At 41.2% G+C, this 21,687-nt stretch overlaps 2 protein-coding genes across 2 annotated transcripts in view; both read right to left on the minus strand.

Annotated features, from left to right (window-relative positions):
• LOC139364513 (merozoite surface protein 9-like) overlaps window positions 1-21,687 on the minus strand; it is a 324,715-nt gene that overhangs the window by 290,664 nt on the left and 12,364 nt on the right. The window lies entirely within an intron of this gene.
• On the minus strand, window positions 4,298-9,218 carry LOC139364472 (zinc finger protein 135-like). Its single transcript, XM_071101257.1, has 2 exons — window positions 8,648-9,218; window positions 4,298-5,455 (listed from the first exon to the last, which is right to left on the minus strand). The coding sequence occupies exons 1-2, from the start codon at window positions 8,991-8,993 to the stop codon at window positions 4,428-4,430; spliced, it is 1,374 nt and encodes a 457-aa protein (XP_070957358.1). The 5' UTR covers window positions 8,994-9,218; the 3' UTR covers window positions 4,298-4,427.

A 21,687-nucleotide genomic window follows, 5' to 3' on the forward strand; every position in this document is an offset into this window, starting at 1 on the left:
AAGAACTACACAAAAGTACCTGCCCTATCCAGAATAGCCTCCTCTCTCACTGACAGTTGGGTCTGCTATCCTTTCACCCTCCTCCATGGCTGTTAGCTAGCTATGTCATGAAATCCAATTGCAACTCCCCTACGGACTCTAAGAGGCGAAGGTCGAGAGCCATGCATCCTCTGAAACACAACTCTGCCAAGCCTCACTGCACTTCTTGACACACTGCTTGTATAACCCGGAGGCCAGACACACCAATGTGTCGGAGGAAACACCATCCAGCTGGCGACCAAAGTCAGCGTGCATGGGCCCGGCCGCCACAAGGAATCGCTAGAGCGCGATGGGACAAGGACATCCCGGCCGGCCAAACCCTCACCTAACTTGGACGACACTGGGCCAATTGTGCGCCGCCCTATGGGACTCCCGATCACAGCTGGTTGTCATACAGCCTGGATTAGAACCAGGGATTGTAGAGACGCCTCTTGCACTGAGCTGCAGTGCCTTAGACTGCTGCCCCACTTGGGAGGCGTAAATATTTATATTCCGGAGTCTGACAACGTTCTTATATTTCTCAATTTCTTTCTTGTTATTTTGGGGACTTGTGTGTGTATTGAATTGTATTGGTAGGTATCTGTAAAATAAGTGTAAGCACCAAAAAACATTTGATGACAAGTCTGATTTATTAGGGACGTTTTTAGGCTGTAGAGACCACTATAATAATAGATATTGTGGACTACAGTATTTAACAAAAATAATATATTGGATGCATGATTCATGTGTTTTGTTGGTGGCCCGCTCTTTGATGGTATACACACGTTACAGTGTAGCTTCATCAATTCCTACATTATAAACAACATAATAAAGAGCAGGACTTACAGTTTAAACCTGCATTAGTTAGACAACTGCAGACAGTTTGTGCCCGTTTCCAAGATAGTACTTACGGTTGTTAATTAGATCCTTTGTCGCCACCTTTGTCGTTATCTTCCCCTGTTCCTCCCTCTCTTCTTTTATTGTAACATCTTCTTAGTCCTCTTTCACTCTGAACACGTCTTCCTCTTCTTTCACAGTAACAGCCTCACCCTCTACTTGGTTTTGTATTGTAACATCCTTCTCTTCCTCCTCCTCTTTCACCAGAGTTTCTTTCTCCGTCCAGCAGACCTCCTCTTCTTTATCAGGAGGAGAGTAGCTTAGTGAACTCATAGTCGGGATGTTAGCTAGCTAGTTAGCATTAGCGAATAGCCTAGCAATAGGAAAATTTAAGACATCTGCCTGACTAACAACGTAAATATGAAAATAAATGAGGCAACTAGCTATAAAACAGAAGTATGACAAAAAAATGTATTTTTAAAATGTATTTCATTAAATAATATTATATTGATACGTTGAAATGAAAGCATGTGTTGATTGATTAGTGAAGATTTGTAATGAATGAGAATGTAAACTTTACATCTAACGCTGCATTTAAGGCAATAGCATATTCATTCAGTCAAACAAACGCTCTGCAGCCTAGTTTAACAGTGATCTACGTTCTATGAATGCTGCTGGGAGCAAACTGGAGAATACCTCAAGGAAAACAAAGCTAACTGTGCATCCTCAGGCCCCTGTATATCATAAGACTGCATACAAACCTAACTGCATCCCCAGTCCCTGGTATATCATCAGACTGCATACAAACCTAACTGCATCCCCAGTCCCTGGTATATCATCAGACTGCATACAAACCTAACTGCATCCCAATCCCTGGTACATCACCAGACTGCATACAAACCTAACTGCATCCCCAGTCCCTGGTATATCATCAGACTGCATTCAAACCTAACTGCATCCCCAGTCCCTGGTATATCATCAGACTGCATACAAACCTAACTTCATTCCCAGGCCATGGTATATCAGACTGCATACAAACCTAACTGTGCATCCCCAGGCCTTGGTACATCACCAGACTGCATACAAACCTAACTGTGCATCCCCAGGCCCTGGTACATCACCAGAATGCATACAAACCTAACTGTGCATCCCCAGGCCCTGGTACATCACCAGACTTCATACAAACCTAATTGCATCCCCAGTCCCTGGTATCATTAGACTGCATACAAACCTAACTGCATCCCCAGTCCCTGGTATATCACCAGACTGCATACAAAGTGGCACTGAACACTGCACACAAGTTATACTTTACCAATCTCATTGCAACCCCAGAATGATATTTTCTGTAGTAAAGAAATTAGTTCAACCATTTTTCAAATCCCCACATCCACAATAAAGAGCATTTACTTCACTGTACAATCTACCCCTTTATTCAGACCTGTCTCTCTGCTTCACACTGAGCCTCCCAGCTGCAGCTTCACTGTCCAATCTACCCCTTTATTCAGACCTGCCCCACTGCTTCATACTGAGCCTCCCAGCTGCAGTTTCACTGTACAATCTACCCCTTTATTCAGACCTCTCTCTCTGCTTCATACTGAGCCTCCCAGCTGCAGTTTCAGCGTACAATCTACCCCTTTATTCAGACCTCTCTCTCTGCTTCACACTGAGCCTCCCAGCTGCAGTTTCACTGTACAATCTACCCCTTTATTCAGACCTGCCCCTCTGCTTCTTACTGAGCCTCCCAGCTGCAGTTTCACTGTACAATCTACCCCTTTATTCAGACATGTCCCTCTGCTTCACACTGAGCCTCCCAGCTGCAGTTTCACCACATTCTTATTGACAACCCCAACATCTGTCTCTGAAATGGTCCATAATATGAGGTCAACTACCTGCCCCTTGGACCCTGTTCCCACAGGACTCATACAATCATAAATCACAAAACACTTTCTTAATTCAGGCACTGTGAATAATTCCCTTAAAACTGCCTCCATCAAACCAACCTTGAAAAATCTGCATGAACCCTTCTAGTCTGGCTGTATACTACAGAACTACCTCTCTACCAACAATCTGCATGAACCCTTCCAGTCTGGCTCGATACTACAGAACTACCTCTCTACCAATAATCTACATGAACCCTTCCAGTCTGGCTGTAAACAACTACAGAACTACCTCTCTACCAACAATCTACATGAACCCTTCCAGTCTGGCTGTATACTACAGAACTACCTCTCTACCAACAATCTACATGAACCCTTCCAGTCTGGCTGTATACTACAGAACTACCTCTCGACCAACAATCTGCATGAACCCTTCTAGTCTGGCTGTATACTACAGAACTACCTCTCTACCAACAATCTACATGAACCCTTCTAGTCTGGCTGTATACTACAGAACTACCTCTCTACCAACAATCTGCATGAACCCTTCCAGTCTGGCTGTAAACAACTACAGAACTACCTCTCTACAAACAATCTACATGAACCCTTCTAGTCTGGCTAGATACAACTACAGAACTACCTCTCTACAAACAATCTGCATGAACCCTTCCAGTCTGACTGTATACAGCTACAGAATTACCTCTCTACCAACAATCTACATGAACCCTTCTAGTCTGGCTAGATACAACTACAGAACTACCTCCCAACTACAGGCGGCTGGTGGAACCTTAAATGGGGAGCCACCGTGCACCTATATCTGCATTGCTGTTTGGGATTTTAGGCTGAGTTTCTGTACATCACTTTGTGACATCGGCTGATGTAAAAAGGGCTTTATAAAGATACATTTGATGACAAGATGTGGAGACCATCATAGTATAGTAGTGGAGCTAGTACAATAACAAGGTGTGGAAACCATCATAGTATAGTAGTGGAGCTAGTACAATAACAAGGTGTGGAGACCATCATAGTATAGTAGTGGAGCTAGTACAATAACAAGGTGTGGAGACCATCATAGTATAGTAGTGGAGCTAGTACAATAACAAGGTGTGGAGACCATCATAGTGTAGTAGTGGAGCTAGTACAATAACAAGGTGTGGAGACCATCACAGTATAGTAGTGGTACCAGACCACCATCAATTTCAACTGATTTGAGAAGAAATAGGGAATTATTTCTTAGTGTAAGGGTGCCAATATATTTGGCTGCAGCTGTATCCAATCAAAGTAATTTAGCAATATCCAAATCATATATCAAATCAAATTCAAGGTTGGAGTGAAGAATAGCAAAATTCAATAATCTATATAATAACTTAATAGACTGGTGTCCTGTCCAGGGGAGGTACTTGTACATCAAGCTGCCTCACATTACAGAAACAGCTACAAGCCAAGGCTACTTACTTCCTTCTATAATAATGTACATTTAGCAATATCCAAATCATATCATGAACAACATCAGAGGGTTTATACTTGTACACAATCAATCAAAGCTCATAATGAAAACGAAACACACATTTTAAAATATTTAATTTGATTTTAGACATGATCAAGATGAAAAAACAAAAACAGGCCTATTTTCTTGATCAGATTTTCATTTAAACAATATGATTTAATGTGACAAACAAAAACACAAATTCTCAGTCAAAAACACAAGTCAGAACACAGTCTCTCTATTCTCTCATGTGATTTCAGGTCCTCTGACTGGGAAAATATCTTTCCACATTGAGAGCAGTGGTATGTCTTCTCTTCCTGTGTATGTATTCTTTCATGCTTATTCAGATGCCTTAACCGGTTAAATCTCTTTCCACAGTGGGAGCAGTGGTAGGTCTTATCCCCTCCTGTGTGTGTCCTCTCATGCCTTGTCAGACCCCCTAACTTGGTAAAACTTTTTCCACACAGGGAGCAGTGGTAGGGCTTATCCCCTCCTGTGTGTGTCCTCTCATGCCTTGTCAGACCCCCTAACTTGGTAAAACTCTTTCCACACAGGGAGCATTGGTAGAGCTTTTCTAGTGGGTGTATCGTCTCATGCTGTTTCAGGTTCACTAAACCCATAAAATTCTTTCCACAATGGGAACATTGATAAGGCTTCTCTTCTGTATGTATTCCTCCATGTAATTTCATGGACTTTAACTGGGTAAATCTCTTTCCACATATGGTGCATTGGTAAGCCTTTGTTCCTGTGTGTGTCCTCTCATGCTGTTTCAAGCTCACTAAACCCCTAAAACTCTTTCCACACTGGGAACAGTGATAAGGCTTCTCTCCTGTGTGTGTCCTCTTGTGCCGATTTAGGTTCCCTAACTGGGTAAAATTCTTTCCACAGTGGGAACATTGAAAAGGATTTTCTCCCGTGTGTATTCTCTTGTGTGATTTCAGACTCCCTAACCAGGTAAAAGTCATTCCACATTTGGAGCAGTGGTAAGGCTTCTCTCCAGAGTGGATTCTCTTATGTATTAATAGGTAACCTAATTCGTTAAAACTCTTTCCACACTGGGAGCATTGGAAAGGTTTTTCTCCTGTGTGTGTCCTCTCATGCCTATGCAGGTTCCCTAACTTGGTAAAACTCTTTCCACAGTGGGAGCAGTGATGTCCTCCTTTTGCTTTGGGCGTCTCTGGGTCTGATTTCCCTGAAGGACTCTTTCCATTGTCAGAGGGAGAGTCTGGTTTCTCTCCTGTCAAAGACAAACAGATTATCTAGTTACTTAGTTGTCAACTTGTGAAACATATACAGTGGGGCAAAAAAGTACCAATTGTGCAAGTTCTCCCACTTAAAAAGATGAGGCATGTAATTTTCATCATAGGTACACTTCAACTATGACAGACAAAATGAGAAAAAAAATCCAGAAAATCACATTGTAGGATTTTTAATGATTTTTTTTTGCAAATTATGGTGGAAAATAAGTATTTGGTCACCTACAAACAAGCAAGATTTCTGGCTCTCACAGACCTGTAACTTCTTCTTTAAGAGGCTCCTCTGTCCTCCACTCGTTACCTGTATTAATGGCACCTGTTTGAACTTGTTATCAGTATAAAAGACCTGTCCACAACCTCAAACAGTCACACTCCAAACTCCACTATGGCCAAGACCAAAGAGCTGTCAAAGGACACCAGAAACAAAATTGTAGACCTGCACCATGCTGGGAAGACTGAATCTGCAATAGGTAAGCAGCTTGGTTTGAAGAAATCAACTGTGGGAGCAATTATTAGGAAATGGAAGACATGCTCCACGCAAGATCTCACCCCGTGGGGTCAAAATGATCACAAGAACGGTGAGCAAAAATTCCAGAACCACTTGGGGGGACCTAATGAATTACCTGCAGAGAGCTGGGACCAAAGTAACAAAGCCTACCATCAGCAAGGGCATTGAAGATGAAACGTGGCTGGGTCTTTCAGCATGACAATGATCCCAAACACACCGCCCGGGCAATAAAGGAGTGGCTTCGTAAGAAGCATTTCAAGGTTCTGGAGTGGCCTAGCCAGTCTCCAGATCTCAACCCCATAGAAAATCTTTGGAGGGAGTTGAAAGTCCGTGTTGCCCAGCAACAGCCCCAAAACATCACTGCTCTAGAGGAGATCTGCATGGAGGAATGGGCCAAAATACCAGCAACAGTGTGTGAAAACCTTGTGAAGACTTACAGAAAACATTTGACCTCTGTCATTGACAACAAAGGGTATATAACAAAGTATTGAGACAAACTTTTGTTATTGACCAAATACTTATTTTTCCACCATAATTTGCAAATAAATTCATTAAAAATCCTACAATATGATTTTCTGGATTTTTTTTCTTTCATTTTGTCTGTCATAGTTGAAGTGTACCTATGATGAAAATTACAGGCCTCATCTTTTTAAGTGGGAGACCTTGCACAATTGGTGGCTGACTAAATACTTTTTTCCCCCACTGTACATCTATGATTAGTTCAGATTTGGTTTTGTTTGGGGGAGTTTATTAAAATAATAGCCAGCGTGAAAAACAGTGGTCACCAAGGCATTCCTAGTCAATCATCAAACATTTCTGTAAAAACCCAATGTGTTTTCCGTTTGCTCCAGCAGTATTCTTAAAGTGTATGTGAATTTAGCAAATATTTTGTGAAATTTTAGTGAATTTTGAATTTAAAATATATATATTTTAAAATATTAGTTTGATGAGCCCGGCCTACAAGACCCAGTTTCATCTCATGAGGCTGAAAGCCCAGAGACTTGCACTTTGCCTGGGTGTGCGGTTTTGTTTGGGGGCGCTAAAATGAACATTCGATATACAATATTTTCCTTGTCCCAAAAAACGACACCGATAACCGATATTTGCAATTTTAGCGGCCTTTAAGGCATTCTAGTACAGTTAAATAGTTTACACACACACTGATGCAGCGGTCTAAGCAACTGCACCTCAGTGCAAGAGGCGTCACTACAGTCCCTGGTTCGAATCCAGGCTGCATCCAGGCTGTATGATTGGGAGTCCCACAGTAGTGGTCTGTTATTGGTGTAGAGAGGACAACAAAGGAGAGGGATCCCACATGTGGATAGGAAGATACAAATTATCATTATTACTGGAAAATATTCATTTAAAATCCAGGAATTTTAAAACTTTAGCTCTCTAGGTCATGCCAGTAGGTTACAGTAGGTTGTATCTCTCTAGGTCATGCCAGTAGGTTACAGTAGGTTGTATCTCTCTAGGTCATGCCAGTAGGTTACAGTAGGTTGTATCTCTCTAGGTCATGCCAGTAGGTTACAGTAGGTTGTAACTCTCTAGGTCAAGCCAGTAGGCTACAGTAGGTTGTAACTCTCTAGGTCAAGCCAGTAGGTTACAGTAGGTTGTATCTCTCTAGGTCATGCCAGTAGGTTACAGTAGGTTGTATCTCTCTAGGTCATGCCAGTAGGTTACAGTAGGTTGTATCTCTCTAGGTCATGCCAGTAGGTTACAGTAGGTTGTAACTCTCTAGGTCAAGCCAGTAGGTTACAGTAGGTTGTATCTCTCTAGGTCATGCCAGTAGGATACAGTAGGCGTTATCCAAGTGTAAACAATTATCAACCCAATGTGGAAAGTGTCGGATTTGGTCAACAACTAAATTAATGGCTTATTTGCTACATGAGGTTTACTTGATCCAACAGAAGTTTTGTAATGCTTAAGTTGTTACGTAACATTTTTTAAAACCTTTATTTTACTAGGCAAATCAGTCAAGAGCAAATTCTTATTTTCAATGACGGTTTAGGAACAGTGGGTTACCTGCCTTGTTCAGGGGCAGAACGACAGATTTTTTCCTTGTCAGCTCGGGGATTCGATCTTGCAACCTTTCTGTTACTGGCCCAACGGTCGAATCACTAGGCTATCTGCCACCTCGGCAACTCTGATAAAAACATTATAGGAGTTGCCTCCAGATCACTATGCATATTCATGCTAGTAGCTTAGCATCTCTCTCCATTGAATACAGGCGGTTGAAGTACAATAAGAACATGTATCCACCAATCCAAAGAAAGGATAGGTGGGAGCTAGACAACCCGCTTGGCCACTTTGTGGACAACGACTCCCCTTGTTAGGGCAGAGAGACATCTTGTCAGTATATCCACAATCTTTGGTGTAGCCAACCAAACTCGCGCATGGCACTATTGGGGGGCTCGGTGTGTAGTAAAACATCACCACACGAAAATCACTACATGCCGTGCCCCCCAGTCTGCGGTCAGCAGATAGACCCTTCTCAAATATATATGTTAAGTCACTTTTTGGAAACGGAACAGAGAAAACAAGGGGTAGCTAGCTCTCTACATCGTCTGATTCTAGACGTCATACTAGGGCCCTCCGTTGAAGAGGTATTGACGGGCCAACTCCGAATATCCAAAGTTAAAAACAAATTTAAGGCGGTACTTACTGGTGTTAATCAGTTCTCCTATCTCCTCCTCTTCATCTCTCAATGTGACAGTAATCTCCCCTTCCATCTTCACTCCAAAAACTACATCCTCCTCTTTCTCTTCCTCCTCTTCTTTTACAGTAACATCCTCCTCCTCTTTCACTCTGAACGTGTCTTTCTCTTCTTTCACAGTAACGTCTTTCTCTTCTTCTTTCACAGTAACAGCCTCAACCTCTACTTCTTTTTTAACTGTGACATCCTCCTCTTCCTTCTCCTCTTTCACAACAATGTTCAGCCCCAGAGCTTCTTTCTCCGTCCAGCAGACCTCCTCTTCTTTAACAGGAGGGGAGTAGTTTAGGGAGCTCATGGTCGGGGATGTTAGCTAGCTAGCTAGCATTAGCGGCTAGTGCTAACTTAACCAGCCAGCTACTATAGCTGACTAATAAATATGAAATTAAATAGGTTAACAAATAGATACGACAGAAGTGTGTCTAAAACACAGTATCTAATATACACCGAAAGCGTATAAATAGCTTGAATCTTTCGGCTTTGTTGGCTTGCAAGCTACCAAGGTGGTTGACGAGCTGTTTCTGAAGAACCGTCCACTAGATTATACATCAAGCTGGCAGCGTCGCCGGAAAGACGCACATCGCCGCCTGCTGACTGGAGGGGAAACGCAGTTGAGGATCATATTTTATTTTCAGACAAAGATTATTTTAAAATGGATTTAATTAAATAATACTATTATTTTGAGACATACAAAGAATGGAATGTGTTGATTGATTAGTGTGAATATTTTTTTTTTTACTAGAGCTCATTTAAGGCAGTTTCATTAAGTCAAACAACATCTAAATAAGTAGCTAGCTACTGTAGGTCTGTACTGCTCCTACAAGAAGTAACAATATATCATGTAGATGTATATAGTGAACAGACTAGGTCTATACTGCTCCTACATGGTGTAACAATACATCATGTAGATGTATATAATGAACAGACTAGGTCTATATCGCTCCTACGTGGTGTAACAATACATGATGTAGATGTATATAATGAACAGACTAGGTCTATACTGCTCCTACATGGTGTAACAATACATCATGTAGATGTATATAATGGAACAGACTAGGTCTATACTGCTCCTACATGGTGTAACAATACACTACCTTTCAAAAGTTTGGGGTCACTTAGAATTGTCCTTATTTTTGAAAGAAAATCACATTTTTTAAATGTATTATTTATAAAAACCTGTTTTTGCTTTGGCATTATGGGGTGTTGTGATGTCATTATGGTCTATTGTGATGTCATTATGGGGTATTGTGTGTGGATTGATGAGGAAAATATTTTTTTTAATACATTTTCAAATAAAGCTGTAACATAACAAAATGTAGAAAACGTGAAGGGGTCTGAATACTTTCCGAATGCACTGTATATATAGGGGCAGTACTTAGTGACATCACTTCATGAAACAGGAGGTACAAATACATAACAGGTTCAAAATATCAACATTCAGTGTATCAAATTATTTGACCAAGCTGGAAGTGTAAATGCCATCCCAGCCACAATCCTAGAGGTTCACTGATGATCAACCTCCTCCTTCACATCTGACTCCTGATGATCAACCTCCTCCTTCACACCTGACTCCTGATGATCATCCTCCTCCTTCACATCTGACTCCTGATGATCAACCTCCTCCTTCACATCTGACTCCTGATGATCAACCTCCTCCTTCACACCTGACTCCAGAAGATCAACCTCCTCCTTCACATCTGACTCCTGATGATCAACCTCCTCCTTCACATCTGACTCCTGATGATGAACCTCCTCCTTCACATCTGACTCCTGATGATCAACCTCCTCCTTCACATCTGACTCCTGATGATCAACCTCCTCCTTCACACCTGACTCCAGAAGATCAACCTCCTCCTTCACATCTGACTCCTGATTGATGATCAACCTCCTCCTTCACATCTGACTCCTGATGATCAACCTCCTCCTTCACATCTGACTCCTGATGATGAACCTCCTCCTTCACATCTGACTCCTGATGATCAACCTCCTCCTTCACATCTGACTCATGATGATCAACCTCCTCCTTCACATCTGACTCCTGATGATCAACCTCCTCCTTCACATCTGACTCCAGTGATCAATCAAGAGCGTCTTCTTTTTTGGGGAATCCCGATAGACGATGTCATCCAATAGGACGTCATCACCACCACCGCCCACAAGTTAATTGTCATTCAGATTATTGTTGGGAAGAGCATTAGCAATATGTCCTGTCTGGTAACTTGTCTCGTTCAATGGATTTACATTGGCAGGTGTAAAAAATATTTTTTTAAACTCCGTCGATCTCAAACTGCAGAAAAACTTTTGGAAGTCTTTAACTGCGTCAATGTCTGTGGCCAGTGATGTTGGGACAAATGATAGTCCCTTATTATACAATTCTACAGCACAACGGCAGAGTTATGTCTTCAGTGTAAAACTAACAATGACTCAACAATCCTTCTGGGAATGTTATGACGTCATAAAGTTATGGACGGAGTTAGAAAGTTGTCTGTCAGAAGTACAATTATACAATGTAAAATTACTTTTTATCTGTCTGTCTGCATATTTCAAGACATGGCATTTGAGTGTGCAGTGAGATACCCCAGAGTTGGACGATACTTTTCTCGTCAATCATCTTAAATATTATACTTAATTAAAACCTGGAAATCAACCAATCCTCCGTTGTTAACGCAACGGAAAGGTCAAATGCTTTTTTATCTAAAAGTTGAAAGATGGAGATGGGGCTGTGTTCTACTGGGTCTGGGCAGGTGTGATGTAGTTAATGGAGATGGGGGTGTGTTCTACTGGGTCTGGGCAGGTGTGATGTTGTTAATGGAGATGGTGGTGTGTTCTAGGTGGTCTGGGCAGGTGTGATGTAGTTAATGGAGATGGAGGTGTGTTCTAGTGGGTCTGGGCAGGTGTGATGTAGATGGAGGTGTGTTCTCGTGGGTCTGGGCAGGTGTGATGTGAACCGATCAGAATTCAGAAGAATGCCAAAGTCAGGTGTGATGTAATATGGAGGACCAGCCTATTCCCTATGATGTAAACTACAACAGAAATAACATCAAATGTAGTACTTCAAATTAAATCAATCGTTTGCACTCATGACTTGAGTGATTGAAGTAAACCAACGTTTTGAAAATACATAACGCCATCTAAACAAAAATCAAAGAATATTAGCTATATGCAGTTATCTTAGCCGGCCAGCTAACATTAGCTATTTAGCAAATTAGCTATGGTCAGCGAGCTGGAGCCCGACTATCAGAGAGAGACCAGTTAGAACCCGATTAACAAAACCCAACTAAAACATAACTGCAGATCAAAAGAGCAGAGACCTACAGAATAATGTCAGGGAAAATCCCCAATATCCAAAATAGAGAGATTACAGATGTCAGTCACCTAGTGCGCTAGCAGTAATTCAAGGTTGTAAAAGTTACAAAACTCCCATAGTCTACTTCACAGAGAACATGCTGAAAGTAGGGATGGGGAAACAAAGCTTCCTGAAGCATTGACACTTTCCAGCCAATTGTGTCAAAAATAGGTTCATTACTCAAGGCTTTGAGCGACACAGAATTTAGAACAGACACATTATTATAGATGACGTCACACACATCGTAGTGCCTGCGCAGTGTAGCCTTTGTGTCATCTACTAAACCACTGGCCATGTTCGAGAACATCTAATCCATGCTGCATTGTGGGTAAATTATGACTGTCCGACTGATTTATAAATAATAATGAGTAGTTATTTATGATGCAAGGTGATTTGTAGGTCTGTCATTCAGCAGTTGGCTGCAATGTCAAACAAGCCCAATACCAACCAATCAGGTGGTTGTTTCGACTAAATTAATCTTCAGACCCCATTGATGACGTGCTGCTGATAAAGTGATACAGGCTCACTGCTTTGAAGTTTACTGCTTAGCGATTTGGACGCATGCCTCGTACCTCCGGTGTCTAATGTAACATCCCTATTGAAATGTTGACAACAAGAAAATGGAGCAAGCAAATTGATTTCCTCTGTTGTTTTGAACCCACAGCAAGAAGGCATCAGAGCCCACCGTGCTAACGCATTCCCACTAAATAACATAACCACACAGTTCATGAAAATCATGAGGTGTGGTTAACGTTTGCAAGCTTGAGCTAGATATCGACCTAGTGTGACCTTCCTGGTCCCCCAAGTCAGTGAGTCAACACAGTAAGGAGCAAATGAATGGAGGGTTCATTTATTTCTAAAGCTGCAATGATGGGACACACACAGTATGGATGAATGATCAGTAGTGACGTGATATAAATAGCACTCCCACAGCAATTCTCCATAAATCTGCCCTACAATATACTAACAAAAAACGATTGAAATGGCTATTAAAGTCATTGTGATTGTACAGTGGATTTAACAATTCCTACTAATTTCTAATTTACAATAATAAAATGAATACATTGTTTCCATGTGTAATCTCATATTCACAACATCAGAATAAACTGTCATCCATTTTAGTATCAAAATATATCAAATTAACCCGCAAAAATTATTCAGTGTACCCCTCTGGTGGCGAAGAAGTATAATACACCTAAACTAACAAAACCGGGCTGATAAACTGGCTGGTGTTCATGAGTTTATAAAACATATACTTTGAATGATCAGTAGTCGACAGGACAAAAATAGCGCTCCTAAAGATTAATGCATTTTCCAGTTAGCTACCAACTTGAAAGATGGAACTTTAGCATAAAACACACATGGAAAACTGAGATTTGGCAAGTGACATAAAGTGAGGCTTATTTGACACGAAACCAACAACAGTAGTTACTAAAACATAAATTGCTAATGTATGATGTAATGTCAACTTTATACATTTCTATCCCAGGAACACTCAATTTTCAAATTCTCCAAAAATCTGTTGTGGATTACCCAGAATCCCAATTGAGTGGTCCTGGGATAGAAATGTATAAAGTTAGTCAGCCACCTCGTTAGCTTGCTAGACAAAATAGCCGAACCAATAAAGCTCTTTAGACGCTTTAGTGTATATTAGGCACTGTGTTTTAAGCCCACTTCTGTCGTCTAGTTAGTTATTCGATTTAATTTCATATTTACGGTGTTGTTGTTATTAATCAACTAGCGGGCTGGTTAAGTTAGGATTAGCTAGCCAGCTAACATCTCCGTCCATGAGTTCACTACGCTACCCTCCTCCTGTTAAAGGAGAGGAGATATGCTGGACGGAGGAAGAAGAGAAGGATGTTACAATACAAAAACAAGTAGAGGGTGAGGCTGTTAACGTGGAAGAGAAAGACTTTTCAGTGAAAGAAGAAGAGAAAGACTCGTTCAGAGTGAAAGAGGAAGTTACAGTAAAAGAAGAAGAGGATGCAGTTTTTGGAGTGAAAGAGGAGGAGGGGGAGATGACTGTCACATCCAAAAAGGAGGAAGAAGAGGAGGAAACTGGATATCTGGGCCCGGTTTCCCAAACTCATTTTACGGCACCCAATGGTTCTAACGAACTTAGCCGTAAGATGGTTTTGAGAAGCCGGGCCGCGATTAACACTAGTAAGTACCGTCTTAAAAAACAGAGGCACAAACTCTGCAGAAGTTGAACTGATGTGTGGTGTTAAAGGGGAAATCTGCAATTGCTACATCCATTTTTGGACTTTTAAATAATTTATTTATAGCCAATTGATTCTTGAAGAATATAAAACATGCCTCATGAGCTGAGTTCAACTGTCATACCCCAGGCCTCTCGGATGGCGCCATTATAGGATTAAGTTGGGTCCTACAGTAGGTCTATGTTGTTGTTAGGTGAAGTTATGGGTCCTACACTAGGTCTATGTTATTGTCATGTGAAGTTATTTGTCCTATGTTGTTCAGTGATGTTATGGGTCCGACAGTTGGTCTACGTTGTTGTTCGGTGTTGTTATAAGTCCTACAGTAGGTCTATGGTGTTGTTAGGTGAAGTTATGGGTCCTAAAGCAGATAGGACCCAGTAGGTAGGACCCATTAGGTGAAGTTATGGGTCCTACAGTAGGTTTATGTTGTTAGTTGAAGTTATGGGTCCAACAGTAGGTCTATATTGTTGTTTGATGAAGTTATGGGTCCTAGAGTAGGTCTATGTTGTTGTTAGGTGAAGTTATGGGTCCTACACTAGGTCTATGTTATTGTCATGTGAAGGTATTTGTCCTATGTTGTTCGGTGATGTTATGGGTCCGACAGTTGGTCTACATTGTTGCTCAGTGTTGTTATGGGTCCTACAATAGGTCTAAGTTGTTGTTAGGGGAAGTTATGGGTCCTAAAGTAGGTAGGGCCCAGTAGGGAGGACCCATTAGGTGAAGTTATGGGTCCTACAGTAGGTTTATGTTGTTAGTTGAAGTTATGGGTCATACAGTAAGTCTGTGTTATTGCTAGGTGAAGTTATGGTTCCTACAGTAGGTCTATATTGCTGTTAGGTGAAGTTATGGGTCCTACAGTAGGTCTATGGTGTAGTTAGGTGAAGTTATTGGTCCTACAGTAGGTCGATGTTGTTGTTAGGTGAAGTTATGGGTCCTATGTTGTTCGGTGATGTTATTTGACAGTTGGTATACGTTGTTATGGGTCCTACAATAGGTCTAAGTTGTTGTTAGGTGACGTTATGAGTCCTGGCCAGTAGGTAGGACCCATTAGGTGAAGTTATGTGTCCTACAGTAGGTTTATGTTGTTAGTTGAAGTAATGGGTCATACAGTAAGTCTGTGTTTTTGCCAGATGAAGTTATGGGTCCTACAGTAGGTCTATATTGTTGTTAGGTGATGTTATAGGTCCTACAGTAGGTCTATGTTGTTGTTAGGTGATGTTATAGGTCCTACAGTAGGTCTATGTTGTTGGTAGGTGTAGTTATGGGTCCTACAGTAGGTTTATGTTGTTGTTAGGTGATGTTATGGGTCCTACAGTAGGTCTATATTGTTGTTAGGTGAAGTTATAGGTCCTACAGTAGGTCTATGTTGTTGTTAGGTGAAGTTATGGGTCCTAAAATAGGTCTATGTTGTTCTTAGGTGAAGTTATTGGTCCTATGTTGTCCGATGATGTTATGGGTCCGACAGTTGGTCTACGTTGTTGCTCAGTGTTGTTATAGGTCCTACAATAGGTCTAAGTTGCTGTTAGGGGAAGTTTGGGTCCTGAAATAGGTAGGACCCAGTAGGTGAAGTTATGGGTCCTACAGTAGGTTTATGTTGTTAGTTGAAGTTATGGGTCATACAGTAATTCTGTGTTATTGCTAGGTGAAGTTATGGGTCCTGTGTTATTGCTAGTTGAACCAGGCTATGAACCAGGCTATGAGGGGTGGCCAGTCCTCTTCTGGCTGTGCCGGGTGAAGATTATAACAGAACATGGCCAAGATGTTCAAATGTTCATAAATGACCAGCATGGTCAAATAATAATAATCACAGTAGTTGTCGAGGGTGCAACAGGTCAGCACCTCAGGAGTAAATGTCAGTGGGCTTTTCATAGCTGATCATTTAGAGTATCTCTACCGCTCCTGCTGTCTCTAGAGAGTTGAAAACAGCAGGTCTGAGACAGTTTGCACGTCCGGTTAACAGGTCTGGGTTCCATAGCCGCAGGCAGAACAGTTGAAACTGGAGCAGCAGCACGGCCAGGTGGACTGGGAACAGCAAGGACTCATCATGCCATGTGGTCCTGAGGCATGGTCCTAGGGCTCAGGTCCTCCGAGAGAAAGAAAGATAGAATTGGAGAGAGCATACTTAAATTCACACAGGCCACCGGATAAGACAGTATAAATACTCCAGATATAACAGACTGATCCTAGCCCCCTGACACATAAACTACTGCAGCATAAATACTGGAGGCTGAAACGGGGGGGGGGGGGGGGGTCAGGAGACACAGTGGCCCCATCCAATGATACCCCCGGACAGGGCCAAACAGGCAGGATATAACCCCACCCACTTTGCCAAAACACAGCCCCCACACCACTAGAGGGATATCTTCAACCTCCAACTTACCATCCTGAGACAAGGCCAAGAATAGCCACAACAGTGACTCAACCCACTCAAGTGACGCACCCCTCCTAGGGACGGCATGAAAGAGCACCAGTAAGCCAGTGACTCAGCCCCTGTAATAGGGTTAGAGGCAGAGAATTCCAGTGGAGAGAGGGGAACCGGCCAGGCAGAGACAGCAAGGGCGGTTCGTTGCTCCAGTGCCTTTCCGTTCACCTTCACACTCCTGGGCTAGACTAAACTCAACCATAGGACCTACTGAAGAGATGAGTCTTCAATTAAGACTTAAAGGTTGATATCGAGTCTGCGTCTCTCACATGGGTAGGCAGACCATTCCATAAAAATGGAGCTCTATAGGAGAAAGCTCTGCCTCCAGCTGTTTGCTTAAAAATGTAGGGACAATTACGAGGCCTGCGTCTTGTAACCGTAGCGTACGTGTAGGTATGTATGGCAGGACCAAATCAGAAAGATAGGTAGGAGCAAGCCCATGTAATTCTTTGTAGGTTAGCAGTAAAACCTTGAAATCAGCCCTTGCCTTAAAAGGAAGCCAGTGTAGAGAGGCTAGCACTGGAGTAATATGATCACATTTTTGGGTTCTAGTCAAGATTCTAGCAGCCGTATTTAGCACTAACTGAAGTTTATTTAGTGCTTTATCCTTGTAGCCGGAAGGTAGAGCATTGCAGTAGTCTAACCTAGAAGTGACAAAAGCATGGATACTTTTTTCTGCAGCATTTTTGGACAGAACATTTCAGAGTTTTGAAATGTTACGTAGATGAAAAAAAGCTGTCATTGAAACAGTCTTGATATGTTCGTCAAAAGAGAGATCAGGGTCCAGAGTAACGCGAGGTCCTTCTGTCACAAGAATTTTGCTATCTCAATGGTTGAACTCAACTATCACTCAAGCTTTGACCAATTCCCATAGGTTCTAAGGCTCTGGTTAATGAAGAATTAGACAAAGTCTCAGTCTGCAATAGATCAGTCCTTTATTCAGACAGCTCTCTGAAAATCATACAATGCACATAGCCTTTTATACCTCACATATGGTTATCCATGACACTTTATAAATGCCCCTTATCTTCTCTAACTCTGTCACAATGTTCTACTTTGACAGGTCATTCTGTCTAACCGGGTTCCTCTATCTTCATGTCTGCAACTGACAAGTCTAGCTCAAAACAGGAAACCTCTGTGGTTTCGCAGCGCCTGGCTTACTTCCCTTCTCGGAGCTCAGTCTCGCCCTATTTCTTCAGAGAAATAGATCAACTTGTTTCCTACAAACCCTCACAGACGTGTTCCCTCCTAACCGTTAATATTTCTCTAACCTACTTTGAGACGCACTTAAATTACCAATGTTGCATCTTCCCTTCTATTATTCAACATTAACTCAATAAATTAATGCTATTTACAAGTCTTCTCCAACACACACATCATCATCAGATTATAGTCTTATGATCTTAACACGTCGTTCAGTTCTACAGTTTTCAGGGTGGAATACTTTAGTCATTACTTTAAACATATAAATTCTTGTATCAAGAGTAGATCTAAGTTGTTGGGTGAAGTTATTGGTCCTATGTTGTTTGGTGATGTTATGGGTCCTACAGTAGGTCTATGTTGTTGTTTTATGAAGTTACGGGTCTTACAGTAGGTCTATGTTGTTGTTAGGTGAAGTTATGGGTCCTATATTAGGTCTATGTTGTAGGTGAAGTTATGGGTCCTACAGTAGGTCTATGTTATTGATAGGTGAAGTTATGGGCCAATTGCTTAAAAACGTATTGTCAGGCTGATGGCAAAAGCTAGCCAAAGAGCATTTTACTAGTTGAAGTGTTTAACTATAAATCATTTGATTTGCGAGAATAACACAAACATATTAAGCAGGGGATTCAAGCCCTACAATTCTAATGCATATTTAATGTGAAATGCCCTTATAAGCAACCTGGAAATGGAGGCTATTTTTACTGTCAGCCTATGAGAACTCCCCTGAGTTTTCCCCCACGGTGATGAATTAGTGAATAGACACAGAGCTTAATGTGAATTTCCTTCAGTAGCACTCCTGATCTTGCGCTGTAATATTCAGAATACATTGTGAAAAACTAAAATCTTTGCTCACCATTTTTTGCTCCAGGCAGATATACTGCATCCATAACTAGCGGTTCCTCATTAGCAAGGAGGTGTTTCTGCAATCAAATTGTGTGTGCATTGCCCTCATGCTGCAATTTTAGCTAACACAGAAAGGGGCCTATATTGGAGACCAAAAGTCATCTGGCACACTGCTTAGGATTTCAACAACTTTAATAACTAATTTCTAGTTACTACTAATGTTAAAACAAGACAAAATATGATTGTTGCTAAGTTGACTGTCTTATTTGTCAAATCATTTAACAGACATCAATTGTTGTAAAACTTAATGGGCATGATCTGGGCATCACCTTTTACCTCAAATAAACAATGGATTTCTGTTGTTGTGTGCCTTTAACCGTCTGTCTGACTTTGTCATTGACACAGGAGAGAGTCGGGACAGTCGTGGATCCTCTGGGGAGCCTCAACAATCTCATGATGCTGACGAGGCAGAGAAGAGTCTCTCCAGATCAGAACACCTCAAGAAACACTGCAGAGATCGAAAGGGAAGAGAACTCACTGCTGCTCTGACTGTGGGAAGAGATTCACCTCATCAGGCATTCAAATTAATCAGAGAACACACACAGAAAATAAATCTTATAGCTGTGGTCAATGTGGGAAGAGATTAACTTAGTCTAGCAATCACCAGAGAATACACACAGGAGAGAAACCATATAGCTGTGATCAATGTGGGAAGAGTTTTGGTCAATCTGGCCATCTGACATCACACCAGAGAACACACACAGGAGAGAAATCTTATAGGTGTGATCAATGTGGGAAGAGTTTTTGTCAATCTGGGCATCTGACTCTACACCAGAGAACACACACAGGAGAGAAAACTTATAGCTGTGATGAATGTGGAAAGAGTTTTACTTAATCTAACCATCTTAATGTACACCAGAGAACACACACAGGAGAGAAACCTCATAGCTGTGATCAATGTGACAAGAGATACTCTGGTAAAAGCCATCTGATCAAACATCAGAAAATACATACATGGAGGAGTTGTTTCATGATATCAATGAAATATCCCACTTAGCAAAATGTTGTTGAAAATAAGACTAAGTCCGAAGTCCAATATACATTGGTTGAAAGTGATAGTTGAGAAGATGTTTTTCTGGTCATTTAACTTAATTTCAACGTACTTGCAGCCTATACACATGGACGCAGTGTAATAAATTAGTCTATAATCAATTTTATTAACAATCCTACATAACTCTTAACATTCAAGTGCTACTTGTCTTTATTCCACTACTGAAGAAGCATGACTCACATCACCTCATATTTCAAACATTCAGCCTGCCAAAATATACATGTTTTATTATTCCATGCCTCACCACTAAGTTAATTATTGCCAATACATTTTAACAAAGGAGTGTACATTTGGTTTTGATAATTCATATTTACAATTCATGTAACATTTAGTAATCATAATTATTTATGCAACCAACTGACAATTTTTGGCTACAATTATATTGACATTGTTGCCCTGCTTATAAAATACCAGAGTTCATTCTCAGATGTGCCAACCCAAATGTACTAGAGCATGACATTGGGGACTGGGCCCCGATCCAACAACATCCTTATCAAGTGAACCCTGAAAAGTGAGAGAAGCTCCGCAGGGAGGTGGAAAGTTACTACAGATATTAAGGAATTAGAAGCTAGTGAGTTTTAGAAAGATGAGAGTTCTAGAAGCTAGTGAGTTTTAGGAAATCAAATCAAATCAAATGTATTTATATAGCCCTCCGTACATCAGCTGATATCTCAAAGTGCTGTACAGAAACCCAGCCTAAAACCCCAAACAGCAAGCAATGCAGGTGTAGAAGCACGGTGGCAAGGAAAAACTCCCTAGAAAAGCCAAAACCTAGGAAGAAACCTAGAGAGGAACCAGGCTATGTGGAGTGGCCAGTCCTCTTCTGGCTGTGCCGGGTGGAGATTATAACAGAACATGGCCAAGATTTTAAAATGTTCATAAGTGACCAGCATGGTCCAATAATAATAAGGCAGAACAGTTGAAACTGGAGCAGCAGCACGGCCAGGTGGACTGGGGACAGCAAGGAGTCATCATGTCAGGTCCTCCGAGAGAGAGAAAGAAAGAGAGAATTAGAGAGAACACACTTAAATTCACACAGGACACCGAATAGGACAGGAGAAGTACTCCAGATATAACAAACTGACCCTAGCCCCCCCCCCCCCCCCCCCGACACATAAACTACTGCAGCATAAATACTGGAGGCTGAGACATGAGGGGTTCTAGAAGCTAGTGAGTTTTAGGATTCTATAGAAAGAAAAAGGAGAAAAAAAATTAAACTATTTGTATATTCATATTTAGAAATACGTGTTTTTCTTGTTTTTAATTGTTGCCAGCCAGTAGACACCATGTTTATATTTTAGAAGGTGAAGCAGTGTAATTGATAATAATGTGAAATTGAAGTTTTCTGTTGGTGGTGAGCAAACCTGTCCATCCATATAGGATATATTTGTCTTAAAGGGGAACGTTTTACAGGCTTTGGTTTTTCCATTTATGTTTTGAGGTTGGATTTTAGCACGTCTAGCTCGTCAATACGTATAGCTCGTCAATACGTATAGCTCGTCAGCGCGTATAGCTCATTAGCGTATACGCTCGTTAGTCAATGTGTTACACCTGTGCTGGCTTGTCCATCATGTTGTTAATATTTTAATCAATGGATTTTCCTTAGAGTGCTCATTAGTCTTTCAGATGTTAATCTGTTTGTTATCCTCTTATGTTTGTTGTGTGTTAAATATTTCAGTTTATTTTCATTGTTTTTATTTTTGTAAATTCATGTGAAGCCATTGTGTTGCATCCATGTCTGAAATGTGCTGTATAAATAAAGCTTGATTTGAACATATTGCAAAACAAATGAACCCAATGACTGACAATCAAAAGACTTAATCATTTATTTAACCTTTAACTAGGCAA

Source organism: Oncorhynchus clarkii, chromosome 13 (genome assembly GCF_045791955.1).
Source record: "Oncorhynchus clarkii lewisi isolate Uvic-CL-2024 chromosome 13, UVic_Ocla_1.0, whole genome shotgun sequence".
NCBI lineage: Eukaryota > Metazoa > Chordata > Actinopteri > Salmoniformes > Salmonidae > Oncorhynchus > Oncorhynchus clarkii.

Coding starts and splice junctions, on each gene's coding strand:
- LOC139364472 (XM_071101257.1), bottom strand. CDS start 8,993: ATGAGCTCCCTAAACTACTCCCCTCCTGTTAAAGAAGAGGAGGTCTGC. Junction 5,456..8,647: donor AGGAGAACTGATTAACACCA/GTAAGTACCGCC, acceptor TGTCTTTGACAG/GAGAGAAACCAGACTCTCCC.